This window comes from Malaclemys terrapin, chromosome 25 (genome assembly GCF_027887155.1).
Source record: "Malaclemys terrapin pileata isolate rMalTer1 chromosome 25, rMalTer1.hap1, whole genome shotgun sequence".
Taxonomy (NCBI): Eukaryota; Metazoa; Chordata; order Testudines; family Emydidae; genus Malaclemys; species Malaclemys terrapin.
The window spans coordinates 9,722,327-9,743,439 of record NC_071529.1 but is presented as its reverse complement, the minus strand read 5'-3'; the positions used below and the strand labels follow the sequence as shown (position 1 = coordinate 9,743,439).

Genomic DNA, 21,113 nt, shown 5'->3' with positions numbered 1-21,113 from the left:
TAATCCCCCAACACACACTCACATCTAGGAGTGCCTCCTTCCAGCCATACCAACACGAGACACACACACCCCCATCGGTTCTGAGACAGAGGCCAGAGCAATGGGTCCCCTCCAGGGCAATGGGTCAATTTCAGTTCAAGCGGAGAGGGGAAGGGTGCACATGTGGGGGAGAGAGGGGAAGGGAGCGGTCTGTCCCTTTTAGCCCTGGATCCAATGCCTCAGAAGGGCAGAAAAATCTAAACCAACATGGGCCTAGTGCTCCGGTCTAATGAGGAAAGAAAAGGCTCGTGGAAAGGAGGGAAAGAAGAAGAGAGATGGGAAAGGAAGTGTGAGTGTGTGTGTGTTGGGGGGAGGGGGAAGACAGAAAGAGATGGAAGTGGGATTCTGGAGGAAGAAAGAGAAGAGAGGAGAAAAGAGGGAAGAAATCAGGGTCTATGGAGGAGAGCAGAAAGACTCTAAAAGAGGAGATGGAGAGCGAGCGAGAAGGGATGCGCGGGGCTGCCAGGGAATGAAGGGCAGAATGGAGGCAGGGTGGATGTAGTGAGTCCCAGGGATAAAACAAACCAAGGTGAGAAGGTGGGAAACAGCCAGGGACCCTGCCCAGGGCAGGCGCAGCAGAGACCTGCCCAAGGCCTAACTCTCCCAACCCAGCCCAGGAGGCAGCCAGTCCCACTGAACCCGAACAAGCCTGGGAACCCAGCCAGGGTGGGGGGCTGCAGACCCCCTAGCACGGCCCCATCGAGGGAAGGACACTGCTTCAGCCAGCTCGCTATGGGGCAGGCTCCCCCTACCCTGGAGAAATACAGCCCCACCAGACCCCAGAGGGGAGAGGCAGGGGGCGGCTAAGCGCTGGCTCAGAAGAGAGGAGCTGGGTGGGTTTTTTTTTATGATGGTTATTCATTTATTGATCGAAAACAGGAGGGGGAGGGCGGCTTATTAATGTTTAAAGCGTTGCTAGCCTCGTGCTGGGAGGGGGACTTTAATAACCCGGGGTGGGTTCAAACCTGGGGGCTGGACTCTACCCAGCACCGCTAACTGCATGTGCATTTCTCTCTCTAACCAACCCCCCACCCCACTCCACTCCGTCTTTCCGAGACGTTGATAAACACCCCAAGTGGAAGACACTTTCCACCATCATAACCCCCCTTTCTCCCCCCTCCCCGCCCCCCATCGCTCCGTTTCCACCCCGAGCGGGCCGACAGGAAAACACCAAATATGCCGCTCTCCTCCCCTGGTTGCATCAAAACAGGCGAGGGAGTGGGGGGGGGGGCTATTTGGATCGGGACTGCAGCCCTAAAGCCGCTGCGATCCACGCAGCCTCCAGGCAGGCAGGGCTGGAAATAAATAAACAAACAAACAAGGAGCCCCCCCCCCTCAAAAAAAAACAACAACTACCCAGCCGGCAGCCGAACACACAACAGAGAAGAAGGAAGCCCTGCGCTGAAACTGACCCGAGATGCTGATGGGCAAGGCTGAAATTGACACACACTCACCCACGGCACCCTGGCATCCTTAGCCCCGTCCGATTGCGTCCATGCTGGGCTCCAGAGGCGTCTCTTGTGGCTCCCCTCACCGCCCCCTCCCCTTTCTCCCCGCCGCCCCCTCCCCTCTTCTTTGGATCCAACAAGCTTTCAAAAATTCAAGGAGGGAGCGGAGAGGATAAAGGAGGCAGCGAGCGTATCCAGAGAGGTCTGCAAGGGGGAGGTTCTGCAGAGAGAAATTTCATACTGACCTCTGGATTCTCCAGGCTGGGATGGTCCCAGGGACTGGAGGGAGGGGAGGGGAAGGGAAAGGCAAGGGGGGGGGGGTGTCACAGGAACCCGGAAGCAGCTCAGGCAGCCTGATTTGAAGTCAGGGAAGGAGGATGCAGCCTTGGCCGTGTCTCCCATCTGCTGGCTTGGCTTGGCCGGGAGCGCGGCTGGTGTGGTGATGCAGTGCTGACCTGGCCCCGTGTAGCCATTCCCTGGGGCTGGGAGATCCAGAAAGAGGGGGGGGGGAAGCAGATGCGAAGAGAGAGGCAGGGAATGAGAAATCGGAGGCTTAAAGGGTTTCCAGAGTGCCTTGCCGCCCGGCTCCCCCAGCTCGACTCCTTTATGTCGGCACCGAAACGAAGCCTGATTTTCAGAGGTGCTGAGCACCCACGGGGCAAGGGGAGACGTGATGCTCAGCACCGGGGAAGAAACCAGGCTGGTTCACTGTGGACTTGAGCGACTGACTTTAGGCACCGGAGTTTGAGCCAGTCTGGCCTAGACACAATTGCAGCACCCAGCTCTGAACTGCAGCCACCTCTGGGTGGGAGCACAGAAGCCAGTGTTCTGCAACAGCGGAAGGCGGCGACGCTTTCGTTTGCTTGTTCTTAAATCCACTGGGGGGACAGCCTTGATCCCACAACAAAGAAACCCTGTGGGATCTTGGCAGAGAAGGGCCTTAGGGTCTCATCTGAAAGAGAGCCCCCAATCATCTGCCCACGACTCCAGTATACTCGTGTGATTCCATTTGAGACCTGATTTTCCAGGGCTGCCAACCCACTGTGTTCCCTGGATCACAAAGGTTTTGAAAGGCAGGTCAGGGGGGGTCCCTAGATGGAGCAACATGGGTCGGGGGAGCAGTTGGGCGGTGACAGCAGTGGTTGGCGTGGCGGGTAAGGTGATGATCTGGGGCTTGTGAGACCTGGGGGGGCTCATCCTGATTCTGCTTTGTCAAGTGGCTTCTCCGTTCCTCAGTTTCCCCACTGTCTGCCTCGTTTGGCAGATCCTCGGAGCAGGGAATGTCTCTAAGCGTTTGCCAAGCACTTAGCCCACAGAGGCCCATGCTGGGGGGTGCACAGGATAGAAATAACATCAGGGACCTGGACCTTGCCAGGACTCCCCCAAATCTCCATTGACGTAACCGCCCCTCGGAGGGGAATGATGCTCCCCGCCCCCTTTGCATGGGGAGGAAGGGGAGAGGCGGATGAAGCTCTCCTGAGAGTTGCAATGGCTGGTGGTGCTGAATGGACAGCTCCCAGGAGCCTGGCTTCTGAGGGGGAAGGAGAGCTTGGGATGGGGGAGAGAACCTGGGGGGAGAAAACTGGCTCCTTCCCAGGACAGACGGATTCAGCTGGAAGGCGTCGGGTCTGGGGCGATTTCATTAACCACAGGAGGCCACTGGGTCAACGAGCAAGGCCAAGGCTGAGGCTGGAACGCTCTGCTCCTTGTCACGTTCTTCACTTGGACGCAGAAGAGTCCGTTCAGTGTTAGGGGCAAGAAAGGCCCAGAGCTGGCCCCATCCTGGGGGGAAAAGAGACCCAGAGCTGGCCCCATCCCGGGGGGAAGAGAGGCCCAAAACTGGCCCCATCCTGGGAGGAAGAGAGGCCCAGAGCCGGCCCCATCCCGGGGGGAAGAGAGGCCCAGAGCCGGCCCCATCCCAGGGGGAAGAGAGGCCCAGAGTCAGCCCCATCCCGGGGGGGAAGAGAGACCCAGAGCTGGCCCCATCCCAGGGGGAAGAGAGGCCCAGAGACGGCCCCATCCTGGGGGGAAGAGAGACCCAGAGACGTCCCCATCCCAGGGGGAAGAGAGACCCAGAGCCAGCCCCATTCTGGGGGGAAGAGAGACCCAGAGCCGGCCCCATCCTGGGAGGAAGAGAGGCCCAGAGCCAGCCCCATCCCGGGGGGAAGAGAGACCCAGAGCCGGCCCCATCTGGGGGGCAAGAGAAGCCCAGAGCCGGCCCCATCCCAGGGGGAAGAGAGGCCCAGAGCCGGCCCCATCTGGGGGGCAAGAGAGGCCCAGAGCCAGCCCCATCCCGGGGGGAAGAGAGACCCAGAGCCGGCCCCATCCCAGGGGGAAGAGAGACCCAGAGCCGGCCCCATCTGGGGGGCAAGAGAGGCCCAGAGCCGGCCCCATCTGGGGGGCAAGAGAGGCCCAGAGCCGGCCCCATCCTGGGGGGAAGAGAGGCCCAGAGCCGGCCCCATCTGGGGGGCAAGAGAGGCCCAGAGCCGGCCCCATCTGGGGGGCAAGAGAGGCCCAGAGCCGGCCCCATCCCAGGGGGAAGAGAGGCCCAGAGCCAGCCCCATCCCAGGGGGAAGAGAGACCCAGAGCCGGCCCCATCCTGGGAGGAAGAGAGGCCCAGAGCCAGCCCCATCCCAGGGGGAAGAGAGACCCAGAGCCGGCCCCATCCCGGGGGGAAGAGAGACCCAGAGCCGGCCCCATCCCGGGAGCAAGAGGGACCCAGAGCCGGCCCCATCCTGGGGGGAAGAGAGGCCCAGAGCCGGCCCCATCCTGGGGGGAAGAGAGGCCTAGAAAAAAGGGATTTTCAATTCACGTTTCATTGAGTCTCTCTTGGCAGAAGAGGGGTTTTTGGAGGGGCTGGTGGTTGCATCCAGGGGGCCATCAGCACAGAGACAACAGTGTCTGGAAGGTGAGGCTAGGGTGAGGCAGGTGAGACTAGGGACACTGGCTAAGCAGCGGGGAAGGGGTGGGGGGGTCAGTGCTGATGAGGGTGGGGCAGAGCTTTGAGATGGTGGCAAGAATCTGTCGCCACAATGGATGGGGAGTCGGGGAGGGGTCCTGGGACTGGGCAGAGATGGGCCCCTCCTGGAGTGAGCGACAAAGAGGCCACCCCATCCCAGCGTGGGGCAGGACGGATTCGAGCGAAGGCCCCGGCACCCGAGCTGTGCTCTTGCCAGCTTGCCCCAGGGCTGTTGGTGGCCCCTTTACACATTGCTGCCGGGCTAGAAAATGAGACAGAAGCTTCTCCCCCCACGCGCCCCCCAGCCCCACGTCTCTGCCCCTCCCTGGGAGCGCCAGAATCCCAGGTTGCCATCCCTAGAGCAGCAGCAACATCACTGCCTGGATTAGCAACATGTTGATGCACGTCCCGGGCGCCGTGTGTGTTTTAATCTAAATACACATTCACACACAATCTCTCTCTCTCTCACACACACACAGCTTCCTGGCTCCAGCAGTCACAGCAAGGAGGCTGCCAGCCTGGGGGAGGACTGGAGCCAGCACGGGCACGGTCTGGTGCCTTCACAAACCCGACTGCAGAAAGTAGGGCAGTGTGAGGCAGCGGTCCCCATGCCAGCCACTCTCACTCCCAGTGCCAATGTCAAACAGCCGGGCATAACAGGCAGGAGAGCTCTCTTCCAGCTCGTGTTTCTGGGGGTTATGATGTGGCAGAGATGGTTAGAAACAAAGCTCAGGTTGGCATCTATCTCGCTTCTGACACAGAGATCACCGCAGCAACCAGGACATCCCACTACCCCCACCATCACCCCAGGAATGGTCAATTTAAAGGGACAGGACCGGCCCAGATACTACGGAGAGGGGCACTTTGAAAAGACATTATAACTATAGCCAGGTGGCAAACTAGTTTCTGCATGAGAATTTTTGAAATTTCAGATGGGGATGAAAAATCAAAATCTCGGAGGTTTTTCAAGAACAGAAAATAAAATAAAAAAATGGGATCAGGTCAACTGAAGGATATTTTTTTTTTAACCTTAAATCAAGGGATGTTTCTAAATGAAAAATGGGTTTGAACTGAAAAACAAACTCTTTTTCCCCCCAAAACTTTTTTAAATGTCTTTTTTCGAAATGAGTCCAAACCGAGCCTTTCCCGCAAACAGTTTCAGTTTTGACGAATGGACGTTTTCCGAGGGAAAAAATATTTTGTTGAAAAAGTCCTGACCAGCTTTAATGATAATTGACTCTTAATTTTATTCTGCATTTGCCTTCTTGAAGAGCAGTTTAGCTCCGAGGACAGGGTGTAGCCTCCCGCCAGATAGAGATCAGGAACAAAAAGGCAACAGAAAATAAAAAAAAAAAAAAATAATAATGGAGATATACCTATCTCCTAGAACTGGAAGGGACCTTGAAAGGTCATCAAGTCCAGCCCCCTGCCTTCACTAGCAGGACCAAGTACTGATTTTGCCTCAGATCCCCAAGTGGCCCCCTCAAGGATTGAACTCACAACCCTGGGTTTAGCAGGCCAATGCTCAAACCACTGAGCTATCCCTCCCCCCCTAAAGAGGTGATGCAATAAAAATGCAATGGAAAAATAACTCATCAAGGGCTCATGTAATCTTAGAAGCCAGAGGAGGAGACCCAGCAGACCAGCTCTTCCTTCTCCTGCTACTTATTATTAATTATTATTCTGATTTGTTTCACCATAGAGCCTAGGAGCCCAGTTCTGGAGCGGGTCCCCGTTGTGTCAGGCGCTGTATGAACACAGAACAGAAAGCCAGTCCCTGCCCCATATATAATAATAAATAATGGTCATGTCTCCTCCCTGCCACGTAGTCACCATGCGGCCTGGGTGGGGCGACAGCAGGGCTACGGTGCTTGTTTCCCACCCATGGAAGTGTCCCAAAGATCGTAACCGACCGCATTTCCATCAGCCCCACAGGGGTGTGAGCTTCCTACCTACCCCGATCTCTGGTGGGACCCAGCCTAGCATGAGTTGTCTCCTTCTCAACAGCCCCCGATCCTCATACCAATTGTCCGGCTTGAACGTCAGAAGACATTTGGGGAGGCAGGTGGCTGGCTGAGATTCTGGCGGGTGTGTGTGTCTGTGTGTGTGTTCCGGTCGCACACATGCTCAGGTTCACTTGCACACACAGAGTCCAGTAGCTCACTCCCACACAGGCGCTCACCCAATCGCTTGCACACGCGCGGAGTCATGCCTGCAGACACACACCGGTCCGTCGCACGCCCAGAATTCCTTGCACCAGCGCGTCTTTGCTCCCTTTTTGTCCTCCATTTAGTTACGGCAGCTTCAGCAGAGGGGGGCTGGGACAATGTGTACAGTGAGGGGGCTGAGAGCCATTGAACCAAACTGTAAAGCTTGTATATGATGGAACCCACTTCCAGACGGGGGGTGTGAGCACCCCTAATTCCAGCACCGATGCTCCACAACGAGCCTCCGGTGAGGCTCTAGCGACCTCACCCGGCCCTCCCTGCGGCCCAGCAAAGAGCAACGGCTCCGGAAGCCGCCCTGGGTGCCAGGCACTGCTCTGCCAACTGCCGTGTTGAGAAAGACTTGGGCAGCGACGCCCGGGCAGGCAGGAGGCAGAGTGACGTAGCGGGCAGAGCAGGGGCTCTCCACCTTCCCAGACCGCTGGGCCCCTTGCAGGAGCGTGATTGGTCCTGCGTACCCCCGAGGTTCACCTCCCCTAAAAACGACTTGCAAAATCAGACCGAAAAATACAAGAGGGTCACAGCCCCCGGCTGTTACTGAACAATCGCTGACGTTCTCACCTTGACCGTGTAAGGATCAAACAACTCAACGGGAACGTAACGATTGTCCTTACAGTTCGGTGGAGAGCATATAGAGCCGTATAAACAAGTCATTGTCCGTATGAAATTGTAGTTTGTACTGGCTTCGCTAGTGTTTTGGTTGAGAGTCACTTGGGCGGAGCACTGAACTGGGATTCAGGTGAGCTGGGTTCTCTTCCACAGAGCTACAGGATAACCCTGGGCAAGTCACTTTCTCCTCTTCGTGCCGTATTTTCCCCTCCCACCCGTTGTCTGTTTTGATTGCAAGCTCTCCAGGGCAGGGATTGGTCCCTTATCTCTGTACAGCACCCAGCTCTCGGTGCTGCTGTAATACAAAGAACCTGGGGGATGAGGTTAAACACCCGAGGGGCTGACCGGAGACCCCTCAGATTCATCTCAGCGACAGCCTCATGCAGGATGTGAACCCAGGTCCCTGCAGGCAAGAGGCAAACCTGGAGCTTATGCTTCTTTCTGTGCAACACAGAGTTATTTTGCTTCGCTAATGCTGGTGCTGCGTGCTTCCTTCTAACAGTGCCCGGTTAACCCTATCAATACTGCATGCAAAACACACCCCGCCTCGGAAGAGTTTTCAGCCCAGCCCAGCCTGCTCCCAGCTGTGGTGCCCTGTTAACTCCCCGCCACACCCTTCCCCCCAGCAGATCTAACACTTCACAGCACCATGTATGGACGGTCAGATAATCCTTAGTCCTGCCCTGAGTGCAGGGGACGGGACTAGCGACCTCCCGAGATCCCTTCCAGTCTTAACTGCAGCCTGTCTCCTGGACTCAGTTCTCAGCCCATCTGGGCTACCTGCGGCCTGTCCCCTGGACTCCGTTCTCAGCCCGTCTGGGCTACCTGCAGCCTGGCTCCTGGACTCAGTTCTCAGCCCGTCTGGGCTACCTGCAGCCTGTCCCCTGGACTCCGTTCTCAGCCCGTCTGGGCTACCTGCAGCCTGTCCCCTGGACTCAGTTCTCAGCCCGTCTGGGCTACCTTTACGCCGTCCCCTGCTCAGGCTGTTTTCCCTGGAGTTTCTTCCGCAGTTTGCCAGTGCCCAGCAGACCCCAGCTCAGGGGCCCAAATACTCCCTCTGGGTCCTCTCCCAAGCGCCATCTCTCTGCGGAGGCCCAGGGGTGCCTCCCCTGACCCTGTTAGTCCTGCCCCTCAGCTGGGAGGCAGGTAATTCTGGCACGAGCCTGGCTGATTCACTGGGGCTGGCTGGCCCAAGCCTCTTGGGCCCGTCAAGGGGCAGGCTGCCATTCCACACACACACGTACACACCCGTGCACATGCCCACGAAAATGCCCACCTGCAGGTATGCCCACACGCATGCCCAAACATAGATCCAGGTGCACCACCCCTCACAAACACGACCCCCACCTCTGCCGTACACCTGTGTCACCGGGCTCCACAAACACAGCGTTTAGTTCAGTAACAAACAAGACTAAATAACGACCAACAAAGAAGTCATTAAAAAAAAGAAAAGATCAGAGCAAACCAGCATCAATTTACCCCGTTCCCCCCCCACACACACACACATGTGGGGTGTATGGCTGGGGGCCCCAGGGTGCTGGAGGAATGAGCAGCACATATGCTTTGAGGTCCAGCTCCCAAACGCAGAGGCCAGGAACCACAGGGGGGCCAGCAGCGGTTTGGAGTCCTCTCCCCCCCCCCCCAGCACTCTCCCTAGGAACACGGGCATTGCCGGACTGGGTCACGCCACCGGCCCATGCCTGCTACAATTCGGTCTGACAGTACCCAGCACCAGCTGTGTTGGAGGAACGAGCAAGAACCCAGCAGTTGGCAGTTATAGGCTCTGTCCGAGGGGAAATATCCATCCAGGCCCCATCCGGGAGCGGTTGGTCCATGCCCGTAGGAATCCTTCCTCCCCTTCCCATGCTGAGACGTGCTGGCCACGTTCCACCCTCTCTGGGGTGCAGCCGATGTTAACGGGTGGATTCTGGCAAGAATCATCTAAGGCAGCGTTTCTCCATGGACCGGCGCCACTCCCTGAGATCTCCCTGGCACCGTTTAGGAAGGCAGCTAACCGGTCCCTGGTATCCAAAAGGCTGAGAAACACTGAGCTAAGAGGTTTTTGAGAAGGGCTATTTTGGGGGGGGGGGGGTGTCTCTGGGATTTCTGCTCTTCTGCACTGCTGGAGAATGAACCACACACCTAGTTTTCGAGAGCTTAAAGCCAATCACAAATACTGCTGAGAAGTGCCCGGGCCTTCTCTCCCTTCCCTCGGATGATTTCTTATACCACCCTTTGAATCCCCGTTCAGTTTCATTGGGGGGTGGAGGAGAAATAGGAGGTTATTTGTCATGCTGTCCTTAATCCGACACCGTCCAGCCCAGAACATGCACCACCATGAACCTGGGCTGTTCATGACACGGATCCGGGGACTTGGGTGGATGGAGGAGCATCAACTATCGAATTTAAACATACAGGAGCAGCTCAGAGTGACAAACACCAGAGTGACGAACCGACCGGTCAACCACACACCTCATTTGGAACCAGAAGTATGAAACCAGGGAGCAGCAGAGAAAAAACAGCCCCCCCCACCCCCCCGGAAATGTAAACTACTAAAAAAACCAAAGAAAAGCATTGTGGTTCTTCTGAACAGTCCAGTTTCAGAGCTGTATTAAGTCAATGTTCAGTTGCAAATTTTTGAAAGAACACACCTAAGAGTTATGAACATTTCAGAGTTACGAAGAACCTCCATTCCTGAGGGGTTTGCACCTCCGACCACACGTGGGGCCTTTCCAGCCATGGGTGGCTGAACGCCGCTCCTCACGTCAGCCCCAGGGGGCGTTGGCGAGCAGACACAGGTTCCCCCCCCTCGATCCCACCCACACTGCGAGTGGGCCTGGTCTCCCAGCAGGGCCGCGCCCGATGAGATCAGCCATTTGAATAACGGAGCCGCGGGGACAACGAGGGCCTGTATTTGATATGATCCGATGCGAGGACATTGCAATACAAAACCAGAAACAATCCATCCATCCATATATATATATATATTATATACATACACATTGATACGTGTGTCAGGAGATTAAATAAAAATTTAAGACAATTTCCCAGCGGGCTGTCATCCCACCCGATTTCCCTGTGTCCTTGGCCCACGCCGCCTTCCTGGTTTTTCATACGTCCGTTTCACAGGCATCCCGTTGCTCCGCGCAAATCCCGAGAGGGGGTCGCCGGTGGGTCTATCCTGCATTGACCTGCCCATCCACTGTGCTCCCAGCTCCACACCGGCCCAGCCCCGTCTAGCCGGCAGGGATCTGGTTCCCAACGCCCCCACATCCAGTCACTGTCAGAGACTCAGCCGTTAAAGTGCCGGTTTACACCCGGAAGGGCCACCAGGGCGAGGGTTTGGCTGGACCCTGTCGATCCTTAGACAGTGTGGGGGCGAGGAGTTAATAAACCCCCCCCCCCACTCCTGGCAATCTCCAGCGTACAAAGGAAAACAATTGTCCTGGCCACATATAAATACTGCGATTGTTTTTTTTTTAAATTATTTACAATTTTTAAAAGCGATTGTTTGGTTTTGAAAAGTCTTTATTTTCCTTTGTTCTTGTTATCGCTTAAAAAAAAAACCCCTCATCCGGTCTTTACGTGAGGGGAGGGGTGGGCCGCGTCAGCCCGAAGACACGGCTCCCGGCGGTGCCCGTGCGATCGTGTCCGGGGTGTGTGTGTGTGTGTGTGTGTGTATCTGGTGACGCAGGATGCCTCTCGCTTGGACTGGCTACGCCCCGCCGGGGGTGCGATCGGGGCCAAGGCCCAGCTCGGTGGCATCGTCCCTCCGAACTCTGCAGGAACGGGGCACGCGGGGCCGCCCACCGGCTCAGAGCGGGACATGGAGGGGTCACTTTTCACAAGGCTTTGAGGACGTTCCTACCTCTTTTCTCCTCGCCCTGGAAATAAAGGGGAGCTGGGGGCTTCCTCCCCAACTCCCCCGCGTGTCCGAAAGAAAAGCGCCCGTTGGGCCGGAGGCGGAAAAGGAGGCGCCGCAGGAAAAGAAAGAAAAATGAAAAGGAAGGAAGGCAGCTTGAACCCGAGGCCTTGGCAACAGGGGACAATTGCACAGATGTAACTAAACTAGGTCAGACAGTGGGGTGGTGAAATGGGTGCCATGTCCCTGGGCACAGGTGTGAGCGCGCCAGTGCCCCCATCCCACACACGGGTGTGAGCGCCAGTGCCCCCATCCCGGGCATGGGTGTGAGCGCGCCAGTGCCCCCATCCCACACACGGGTGTGAGCGCCAGTGCCCCCATCCCGGGCATGGGTGTGAGCGCGCCAGTGCCCCCATCCCGTGCATGGGTGTGAGCGCCGGTGCCCCCATCCCGTGCATGGGTGTGAGCGCGCCAGTGCCCCCATCCCGTGCACGGGTGTGAGCGCGCCAGTGCCCCCATCCCACGCACGGGTGTGAGCGCCAGTGCCCCCATCCCGTGCATGGGTGTGAGCGCGCCAGTGCCCCATCCCGTGCATGGGTGTGAGCGCGCCAGTGCCCCCATCCCGTGCATGGGTGTGAGTGCGCCAGTGCTCCCATCCCGCGCACGGGTGTGAGCACCAGTGCCCCCATCCCGTGCATGAGTGTGAGCGTGCCAGTGCCCCCATCCCGTGCACAGGTGTGAGTGTGCCAGTGCCCCCATCCCACGCATGGGTGTGAGCGCCAGTGCCCCCATGCCATGCACAGGTGTGAGCGCCAGTGCCCCCATCCAACAAACGTGTATGAGCGCACCAGTGCCCCCATCCCACGCACAGGTGTGAGCGCACCAGTGCCCCCAACCCATCCATGGGTGTGAGCGTGCCAGTGCCCCCATCCCACGCACGGGTATGAGCTCCAGTGCCCCCATCCCACGCACGGGTGTGAGCGCACCAGTGCCCCCAACCCATGCATGGGTGTGAGCATGCCAGTGCCTCCATCCCACGCATGGGTGTGAGCGCACCAGTGCCAGGCCCGTGCGTGCTGTGAGTGTGCCAATTCCCACGTGCACTGCTTGACGCCAGTCCAAGTCCAACCCCAATTAGTCACCTCGGGGCAGTGCTCTGCTGCCCACGGCCTGCGTCTGGATCGTTTGCTCTCCCTCCCCTCCAGAGCAAAGAATCTTGTGTGAACACCCCAGGCCCCCTCCCACCGGCGCCTCATGCAGCTCGAAGCCAGCTGCAGCCCACAGTCCCTGGTGCCTCTGCGGAGCCAAGCGCGGAGGAGTCTCGGCCGGGGCCACTTCCCGTCGTGGTTTTCCTCCCATCGAGCGCCGGCGTTGGGCCCGGGAAGGAGCAAGTCCCACCCCACAGCCTGTGCGTCACTGTATCCATCCAGCTGTGGGGGAAGAGGCAGATGCCCAAGGTCTTTCCCCCCTGCAGGCTGTGCCCCGGGGGTGGGGGTGTCTCTGCTCCAGGATCTCCCCCCTGCCCCACGGTGTCTGGGGAGATGTTAGCTCAGCCGGAAGCTCGCTGTCATTTCCTCCGGGACAGACTCACAGGAGAGGCCAAGACGCTGGTCCCTGAAGTTATCCGGGGTGGGTGGGGAAGCGTCACCCACAGGCATAACCTGTCCCTGCCAGCGCTGCCCAGGGCCTCCTGTCCCAGCGCCAGCGGCTTGTCTGCCTTCCAGGGTCCCAGATACCGCCCGGCACTGGGTCGAGATCTCAAACACAGACACGCTTCCCATCAGCGCACGACACACAGAGCACAATGGATTGCCCCGAGGATGGGCCAACAAAGAGATCTGGCCTCCCCAAGAAAGTCCTTCCGCCAAGGGGTGAGCTTCGGGCCGGCCCCACTCTGCACAGGGGGCGCTGCCCGCACAGCCCTTCCCCGGAGGCCTCGGGGGGACGCGGCGCGGTTGGCGGGTGAGCTGTCGCTGATCCCAAGCCGGGAGGTTGGCTGGAAAGGCTCCTCAGTGGGGAGGGGTGGAGGGGGGGGCGTTAGGGGCGGGGGGGATACACAGGCAGAACAAATCCCCCCGCCAAAAAATGCATCCATCAAGTTAACACGAGACTCACATGAGGAACAGAAATTGACGAGGGGTCCCCTGTCCCAGAGACATTCCCCATACTGCCCCCTCCAGGCCAGCTGGGACCCAGCCAGCCAATCCCAGAGCCCTCCCCCAGCCCCAGCCCTCCTCCCCCCTCTCTCTCTCCCCCCAAAGGAAGGCCGGGGGAATGAGGGATCATTATTATTCCTTTCATAGTGGGTTCGATTTTGTGTCTCTTTCTCACCCCTCTATGAAGGCAGCAAGGGGTGGGAGGGCAGGGGAGGAGCAGGGGCAAAACGGAGGCGTGGGGGGGGGGGGTTAAGGAGAAAGTGTCCCTCCTCCCCAACCAACGATTGCTTGTGTTTGTTTTAAGTCGGGTTTGAATTTTTCAAGGTCTGCAGCTTCCCCTCCAGTTCGGAGATCTGAAAAACAGACAAAGGGATAAACGTCTCAGGCAGAGAAACAGCGGGGCCGTCCCGAGGCCGGGGATGTTGGGGCGCGGGAGGGAGGATCGCTGGGAGGGGTCGTGGGGGGAATGGCTGAGAGGTGACGGGAGGGGGAAGGGGATGGCTGATGGGGGGGTTGCTGCGGGGGTGGATGCAGGGGGTCTCTGCTGAGGGATGGGTGCGGAGGAGGGAGGGGGTTATTGGGAAGCCATCAGGTGCTCTACGCCAGGCAATGTCTTCCAATGTGGGGGTGGGGAGGGGCAGCGAGGAAGGGGGGAGAGTAGGAGCAAGCGTGAAGCCCGATTTCCGTGCCCACCCGGCTCTGCCTCCTGGGTCCTGTGCAGCAACCCCGCCCCCCGCATTTGACTGAAAATGCACCCGGCTTGCAGCCCGGCGGGGCACCTCGGCCCCCTCCACCAGCTACCACTGCCTCAGCCCGGGACACGTGTGCCCGGGTGGGGGAGCAGCGGCTTTGCCACATTCCCTGCGGAACCGGGCGTGAGCACGGCAGGGGCAGGGCAGACAAACGTCACTCGGGGGCGTCTGCCTGCCTGCACCCACACTGCCCAACGGGGGGCGCTGTGCCTGCACCGCAGCAGAGGGCAGCAGCCACTCCCTGGGGAGAGAGAGAGAAGTCAGGGTACCAAGCCGGGGCCAATCAGAGAATCATTTCAAGCACAGGGAGCCCTAGGAGAGGGGGTGCAAGCCTCTGACGCCCCCTCGGCCCATGCTGCCTGACCATCCCGTGCTCTGCAGCAGGGAACCCCTCCTCACACACATGCACACACACACACATGGATGTTCAGCTGCAAAACAATGCCCTGGAGTCTTGACTTGGGCGCCAATGCAGGATCCAGCGTGACCCAGCACGGGATCCGGTGCGATCCAGCACCCGCCGCAGGATCCGGTGTGACCCACTGTGGGATCTGGTATGATCCATCACTCGGCATGGGACCCAGCATGACACAATTTGGGATCCAGCACACGGCGCGGGATCTGATGTGATCCACTATAGGATCCAGTGTGATCAACACCCGGCGCAGGATCTGGCATGACCCACTGTGGGATCTGGTGTGACCCAGCACCCGGCGCAGGATCCAGGGTGACCCACTGTGGGATCTGGTGGGATCCATCACCCGGCATGGGATCCAGCATGACACACTGTGGGAATCTGGTGTGATCCAGCACCGGGCACGGGATCTGGTGTGACCCACTATGGGATCCAGTGTGATCCAACACCTGGCACGGGATCTGGCATGACACACTGTGGGATCTGGTGTGACCCAGCACCCAGCGCAGGATCCGGTGTGACCCACTGTGGGATCCGGTGTGATCCAGCACCCAGTGCGGGATCTGGTGTGACCCAGCACCCGGTGCAGGATCCAGCACGACCCACTGTGGGATCGGGTGTGATCCAGCACCTGGCATGGGATCCGGTGTGACCCACTCTGGGATCCAGTGTGACCAGCACTGACGCAGGAGCTGACATGACCCACTGTGGGATCCGGTGTGATCCAGCACCCGGCGCGGGATCCGTTGTGAGCAGCACTGACGCAGGATCCGGCGTGCCCTGACATCCAACGCAGGATCCGGCGTGCCCATCGCACCGGGCCACCAGACAAAGGGAATCAAGCCCACGCTGTCATGGAGAAGGCAGAACGAGGCAAATGGAGCCCCCTCCTCGCCCCACCCCCTGCTCCTGCCAAAGCCAGCTCTGGTCTGCTGGAAGTCCCCGTCCGAGCCGTCGAGTCACAGCCAGGGCCCCTCTCCTCTGCAATCTCCCGCTCTGCTGCCTCAGGGGAACCCCGTATCCTGGTCCTTGGTGCCCACCTTCTCCTGGAGCTTGTCGATTTCCTCCTTGTGGGCCAGCTCCGACTCCTCCAGCACACGCCTCTGGGTCGTCTCCTTCTTGAGGAACTCGATCTCCCTGTGGGGGATGGGGTGAGCAGTCAGGCCAGAGCCTGGCCGCTGCTCCAGCACCTAACCCGAGGGACTCTCTGAACTGGGCAGGATACAGACCCACATCCCTGGGAGAGGATAGGGGATGGGGATCTGGAATCACTAATCCTGAGAGATCCATGGGCGATGGAGATCTGGGATCATTAGTCCTGGGAGATCCAAAGTGGATGGAGATCTGGGATTGCTAGTCCTGGGAGATCCATAGGGGATGGGAATCTCGGATTACTAGTCCTGGGAGATCCATAGGGGATGGGAATCTCAGATTACTAGTCCTGGGAGATCCATAGGGGATCGGGATCTGGGATTGCTAGTCCTGGGAGATCCATAAGAGATGGGGATCTGGGACCACTAGTCCTGGGAGATCCATAGGGGATGGGAATCTGGGATCACTAGTCCTGGGAGATCCATAAGAGATGGGGATCTGGGATCACTAGTCCTGGGAGATCCATAGGGGATGGGGATCTGGGATCACTAGTCCTGGGAGATCCATAAGGGGATGGGGATCTGGGATCACAAATCCTGTGAGATCCATAAGGGGATGGGGATCTGGGATCACAAATCCTGTGAGATCCATAAGGGATGGGGATCTGGGATTGCTACTCCTGGGAGATCCATATGAGATGGGGATCTGGGATCTCTAGTCCTGGGAGATCCATAGGGGATGGGGATCTGGAATCACTAATCCTGAGAGATCCATAGGGGATGGGGATCTGGGATTGCTAGTCCTGTGAGATCCATAGGGGATGGGGATCTGGGATCGCTAGTCCTGTGAGATCCATAGGGGATGGGGATCTGGGATCGCTAGTCCTGTGAGATCCATAGGGGATGGGGATCTGGGAGATCCACAGGGAACAGAGAACATGGCCTTACTTCTGCTGATACTCCTTGATGAGCCGCTTGGCCTTGCTGTATTTCCGCTCCAGGGTCTGGTACTGGGCTTGAGTCTCTTTCAGGTGCTCATCCACTGCCTGGCACAGGTTCTGGGCCTCCATCCAATAACCCTCCAGCTTCTCCATCCTCTCCTTGTTTTCCTCCACGCTCTGCTCCAGCTGGGCCTTCTCGGCTCGCCAGCGAGCCTTCTCTTGCTCAATGGACTGCAGCTGAGAGCAGAGAGCACAGCGCACAGGGTGAGGGGAAGAGGGGAAGACGGGTAAGGGAGACTGTGCCGGGGGATGACAGGTAGGGGGAGGGGAGATGAGGGGCATTTGGGGAGAGGGGCTGCATGGGGCAGGAGATGGGGCAGCACACGCACCCCAGTAGCAGGGAGTGTTGGGAGAAGTATGGGTGTGTGTTTGTGTCTCTTTGGTGCTGTGGACTGTGGTTGAGTGCGTGGTTGTGTGCTGTTGTATCTCAGCGCGTGGTTGTGTCTCTGTGTGTTTGTGCTAGTGTCTCTGTGTGTGCGTTTGTCTCTCTGTGTGTCTGGTTGTGTGCTGTTGTATCTCTGCGTGTGGTTGTTTGTGCGTGTGCTTGTGTCTGTGTGTGTGCTTGTCTGTGTGTGTGTCTGGTTGTGTGCTGTTGTATCTCAGCGCGTGGTTGTGTCTCTGTGTGTTTGTGCTTGTGTCTCTGTGTGTGCGCTTGTCTCTCTGTGTGTCTGGTTGTGTGCTGTTGTATCTCTGCACCTGGTTGTATATCTGTGTATGTGCTTGTGTCTCTGTGTGTGCTTGTCTCTGTGTGTGGTTGTACATCCTTGTGTATGTCTTTGTGTGCTGCATGTGTAGCTGCGTGGGGGGATTTGCGTGTGAGATTATGCATGCTTGGTTCTGTCTGTGTGTGCGGTTGTGTGCTATTGTGAGTGTGGTGACATCAGCGTGTGCGGTCGGGTGTCTCTGTGCGTGCTCGTGTGTGTGCGCGGTTGTGTCTCTCCACGCCTGTGCGTTGTTGGGCAATACAAACAACGGGGCCAACTGAGAGCGAGGAGGAAAGCAGAAGACCCCACGCCAGAGCAGGACTGGTGGAGGCCATGCCGGGTAGGGGAAAGGAGGGAACAGAAGAATAGGGAGGTGCCAGCAGCCCAGGCCGGCCGGGATCCTGCGGGTGAAGACTCACGGGACCAGGGAGCCCAAGGAGGGGACCCGTCGGCCACCCCCCACACGGTCCCTTCTCCGCAGCTCACCTTCCTCTTCAGCTGCTGGATTTCGGCCTCAGTGACGGCGTGTTTGATCTGGAGCTGACAGAGAGTAAGAGCGGTTACGCCCTGCATTCAGGGAGATGCCAGCCCCAGCCACTGCCCTCAGCCCCGGTCACTTGCAAGCAGTACATTTCCCTGCAGCTTTCCATTAGAGTCAAGGTATGAACCCCGGAGTCCTGGCAACACCCCCACCAGGGGTACATGACATGGTGCTGCAGTGAATCCCCCCCAGGCACACAACACCGCGCAGCGTCAGCAGGAGACTGGATCCCTGCCCTCAGCTGTCGGGGGCCGTTGCAACAGCGTGATCCACCTCAGAGGTGGCCGCACTTCAGCACAAGGTGCCAGGGCTCCAGTTCTCCTCTAGCCTCAGCTGGCTTTGCATTAACGTGACTCTCCTGACCCCAGCGGAGTGGCACCGGTGGGAGAGGAGAATCAGCTGGCAGGGCCAGAGGGCCACAACAGGGGTCGGCACCCTCTGCGCAGAGCTCTCCTGGAGATCTGGGCTGTGCTTAGACCCCGCAGCCGGGGGTGCGGCTTGGCTGCCTTCGTCAGAGCTTACAGACAGAGCTTCTAGCCACTAGAGGGCAACATAACCACACGCATACAAATAATCACACGTGTGCAGCATACCCCACTGAAACAGATACGTGCACGCACACCCATGCACTTGTGCAACACACCCATGCATGAACGTATACCCGTTATCCCATGACACACATGGACACGTGCAAGTATGCACAGACAGCCTTGCACTTGTGAATACACACACAGGCGCAAACTCACCTGCGCTCTGACCCCAGGCACACACATGGACACGGACCCATGCACCGATGCCCACCCGTGCACTCAGACACAAGCACATGCATCCGCATACACACATGTACACACTCCCACAAGAATAAACACACCCTGATACACACACACACTCACACGGGTGCCGTACACCCCTTCTGCCTCCCCCCACTCCCATTGCGGGTGTCTTCGGGGAGCCCCCTTTCCCCGTCTTTACCTCCTTAAACTTGTGCACCAGCTTCTCGGGGTCCATCTCGACAGGGGACAGCATGTCCTCGTTCTCAGCCAGTTCGAAGACCTCGATGGCCATCTCGCTGCCGGGGAACATGGGGCTCATCTCCTCGTCCTCGTCCGTGGCATATTCGCCCGTCTGCGGGCACAGAACCGGGAGCTTTGGTCAGTTTCCTCCCTGTGATCCACCCCCAATCCAGCACATCCCAGACCAGAGCCATTCATAGCGCCGGCAGCTACGCCCTCACCACCACCGCTGCTCCCCAGAACCCTAAAACCCAGCCCCCCTTCCCAGTCTGCAGGGTCAGGACAAAGCACCTTGTGCAAACTTAACCTGCAGGGGCAAAGGACGGCCTGGTGGTTTCTGCACTTGGCTGGCACTCAGGGTCAGGTCCCAGCTCTGCTGCTAACACCCTAGATTCATACCTGGGGCCACTGCTGCACCTTTCCGGTCCCTATCTGTAACATGGGGGGGGGGGGGTAAGACATCTGTCCCGCCTCTTCAGAATGTGATACCTGCCCTGTGTGTGCGTACAGTGCCTAGCACGACGGGGACCCAATCTCAGATGAAGTATCCAGGCGCAACCATAATACAAATCATTATTACCGCTATTCCCACAGTGCCGAGTGGCCAGGACCCATTGTGCTAGCTCTTGGAATGGCTGGAGACCTCAACAAAAATCTCCAAAAGGCATGAGACAGTGCCCCTGTTCCTCACAACACCCCCCGAGAAGCAGGGAATTATGAACCCCATTTTACAGGTGGGAAAACTGAGGCATCCAGCAAACTGCTCAAGGTCACTCGGCCGCAGAGCCAGGAAGAGAACGGAGGACATCCTGACGGTTAGCCCCACGCGCTAGCCACCAGCTCAGCTGTGCGCCCGCAGCGTTATTGATTTGGGCCGAGATTTCGAAAGGTGCCTAAGTGATTTAGGCACACAACTCCTGTTGAAATCAAGTTCAATGGGCATCAAGTGCCTAATTCCACTAGGCTGCTTTGAGAATCCCCACGGGTGTGCGGGGGGGGGGGGCAGGGGCTGGCCGGAGAGAGCGGGGAGTCGTGTCTGTTGGGATATTTCATGGGGGGGGGGGCAGGGAGTAGCTGTAATTCGACACGTCATTATTACAACTTCTGACGATGATGTTTGTCCGAGGCCTCTGAGACGTGTGCTGCTGAAATCAACCACGGTCATAGACCGGTTAATACCAGGAAGGGACTGGAGCAGAGAGAGTAGGATCTGTTAGATCTGTCCCGCACCCAGCACAAAGAGGCCCTGAAGGCCCCCCCCCCCCCCCCCCCCGGCAGTGCAATTATTTAATAATAACGAGTGGGCCAGATCCCAGCTGGTGTCCATCTTGCTCCACTGACGTCAATGCTGCAGGTTTAGCCCAGGTGATGACCTGGACCAATAACAACCGCTTTCCCGAAGGAGCTGGCGCTATTGGGCAGAGCATTAGACTGGGACTCGGGAGGTCTGGGTTTGTTTGGCTGTCACTGGCCCACCGGGTGACCATGGGCAAGTCACAGCCCCGTTCCGTGCCTCAGTTTCCCCGTGCGTCACATGGCGATAACAATGCCGCGCTCCAGCGTAAAGTGCTCTGAGAGCTACTGATGCACAGCGCTCGCTAAGAGCGAGAGTTATAATTAGGCGTCGTGACATTCGAATGGAGCGATTCCTTCGTTTTCCACTCCTCTCCCACACAGCACAAGCCCACCAGGGACCCTGCCAGGAGAGCCCATCAATCCTGGATGCTGCCACATTCCACTGCCCGGGAGAGACAGGCACAGCCCTGGGAACAGGAGAGAGGGGCTTGCACCCTGCATTTCTCTCCGCGGCAGAGCCCAGCAGGGTGTAGGAAGCTACCTCCCGGCTGGGTGCCTGGCAGCACGCCCAGCGATTAGGACGCTGAGAAGAGGGCGGCAGGGGGCTGATACTCCAATGCCCTGCACCTCGTGCGTCACTCACACCAGTGCAAAGTGCTTCCAGGCGGAGTCGGTGGCGTTTCACCCCCACTTTTCACTGGAGTAAATGACAACCTGAGAGGCGGGGCAATGAATCAGGTCGACGGTGTCTCATTGGGCTCCTGGTACGCAGGCTAGGTGAGTCAGTTCTCCTGGCCCTTCCCCCCCTGTGGGGGAAGCACAAGGGTGAACGCCCCTGGACAGGGCAATCTCTCCAGGATACGGCTAGTGGCCGGGGTGGAGCAGGGAATGGGGACATCTGGATTGGCATGGACCTGGAGCCTGACTTCCCCCTCATCTCAAGAGAAGGTGCCCCAACCAAGCTAGGACTCGGGTCCTTTGGAGGATCAGTGGGTTTGTTGG

General features: G+C 58.4%; 1 protein-coding gene across 1 annotated transcript in view; it reads right to left on the bottom strand.

Moving 5' to 3' along the window:
• The window catches only part of PPP1R9B (protein phosphatase 1 regulatory subunit 9B), an 86,535-nt gene that overhangs the window by 28,633 nt on the left and 36,789 nt on the right, over positions 1-21,113 (bottom strand). Inside the window, exons 6-14 of the mRNA XM_054014725.1 lie at positions 18,775-18,927; positions 17,748-17,801; positions 16,505-16,734; positions 15,506-15,602; positions 13,629-13,651; positions 6,922-7,147; positions 5,015-5,135; positions 1,815-1,969; positions 1,494-1,556 (exon numbers count right to left, since the gene is read on the bottom strand). Of these exons, the coding sequence (XP_053870700.1) occupies positions 1,494-1,556; positions 1,815-1,969; positions 5,015-5,135; positions 6,922-7,147; positions 13,629-13,651; positions 15,506-15,602; positions 16,505-16,734; positions 17,748-17,801; positions 18,775-18,927 (1,122 nt within the window). The remainder of the gene's footprint in view (positions 1-1,493; positions 1,557-1,814; positions 1,970-5,014; positions 5,136-6,921; positions 7,148-13,628; positions 13,652-15,505; positions 15,603-16,504; positions 16,735-17,747; positions 17,802-18,774; positions 18,928-21,113) is intronic.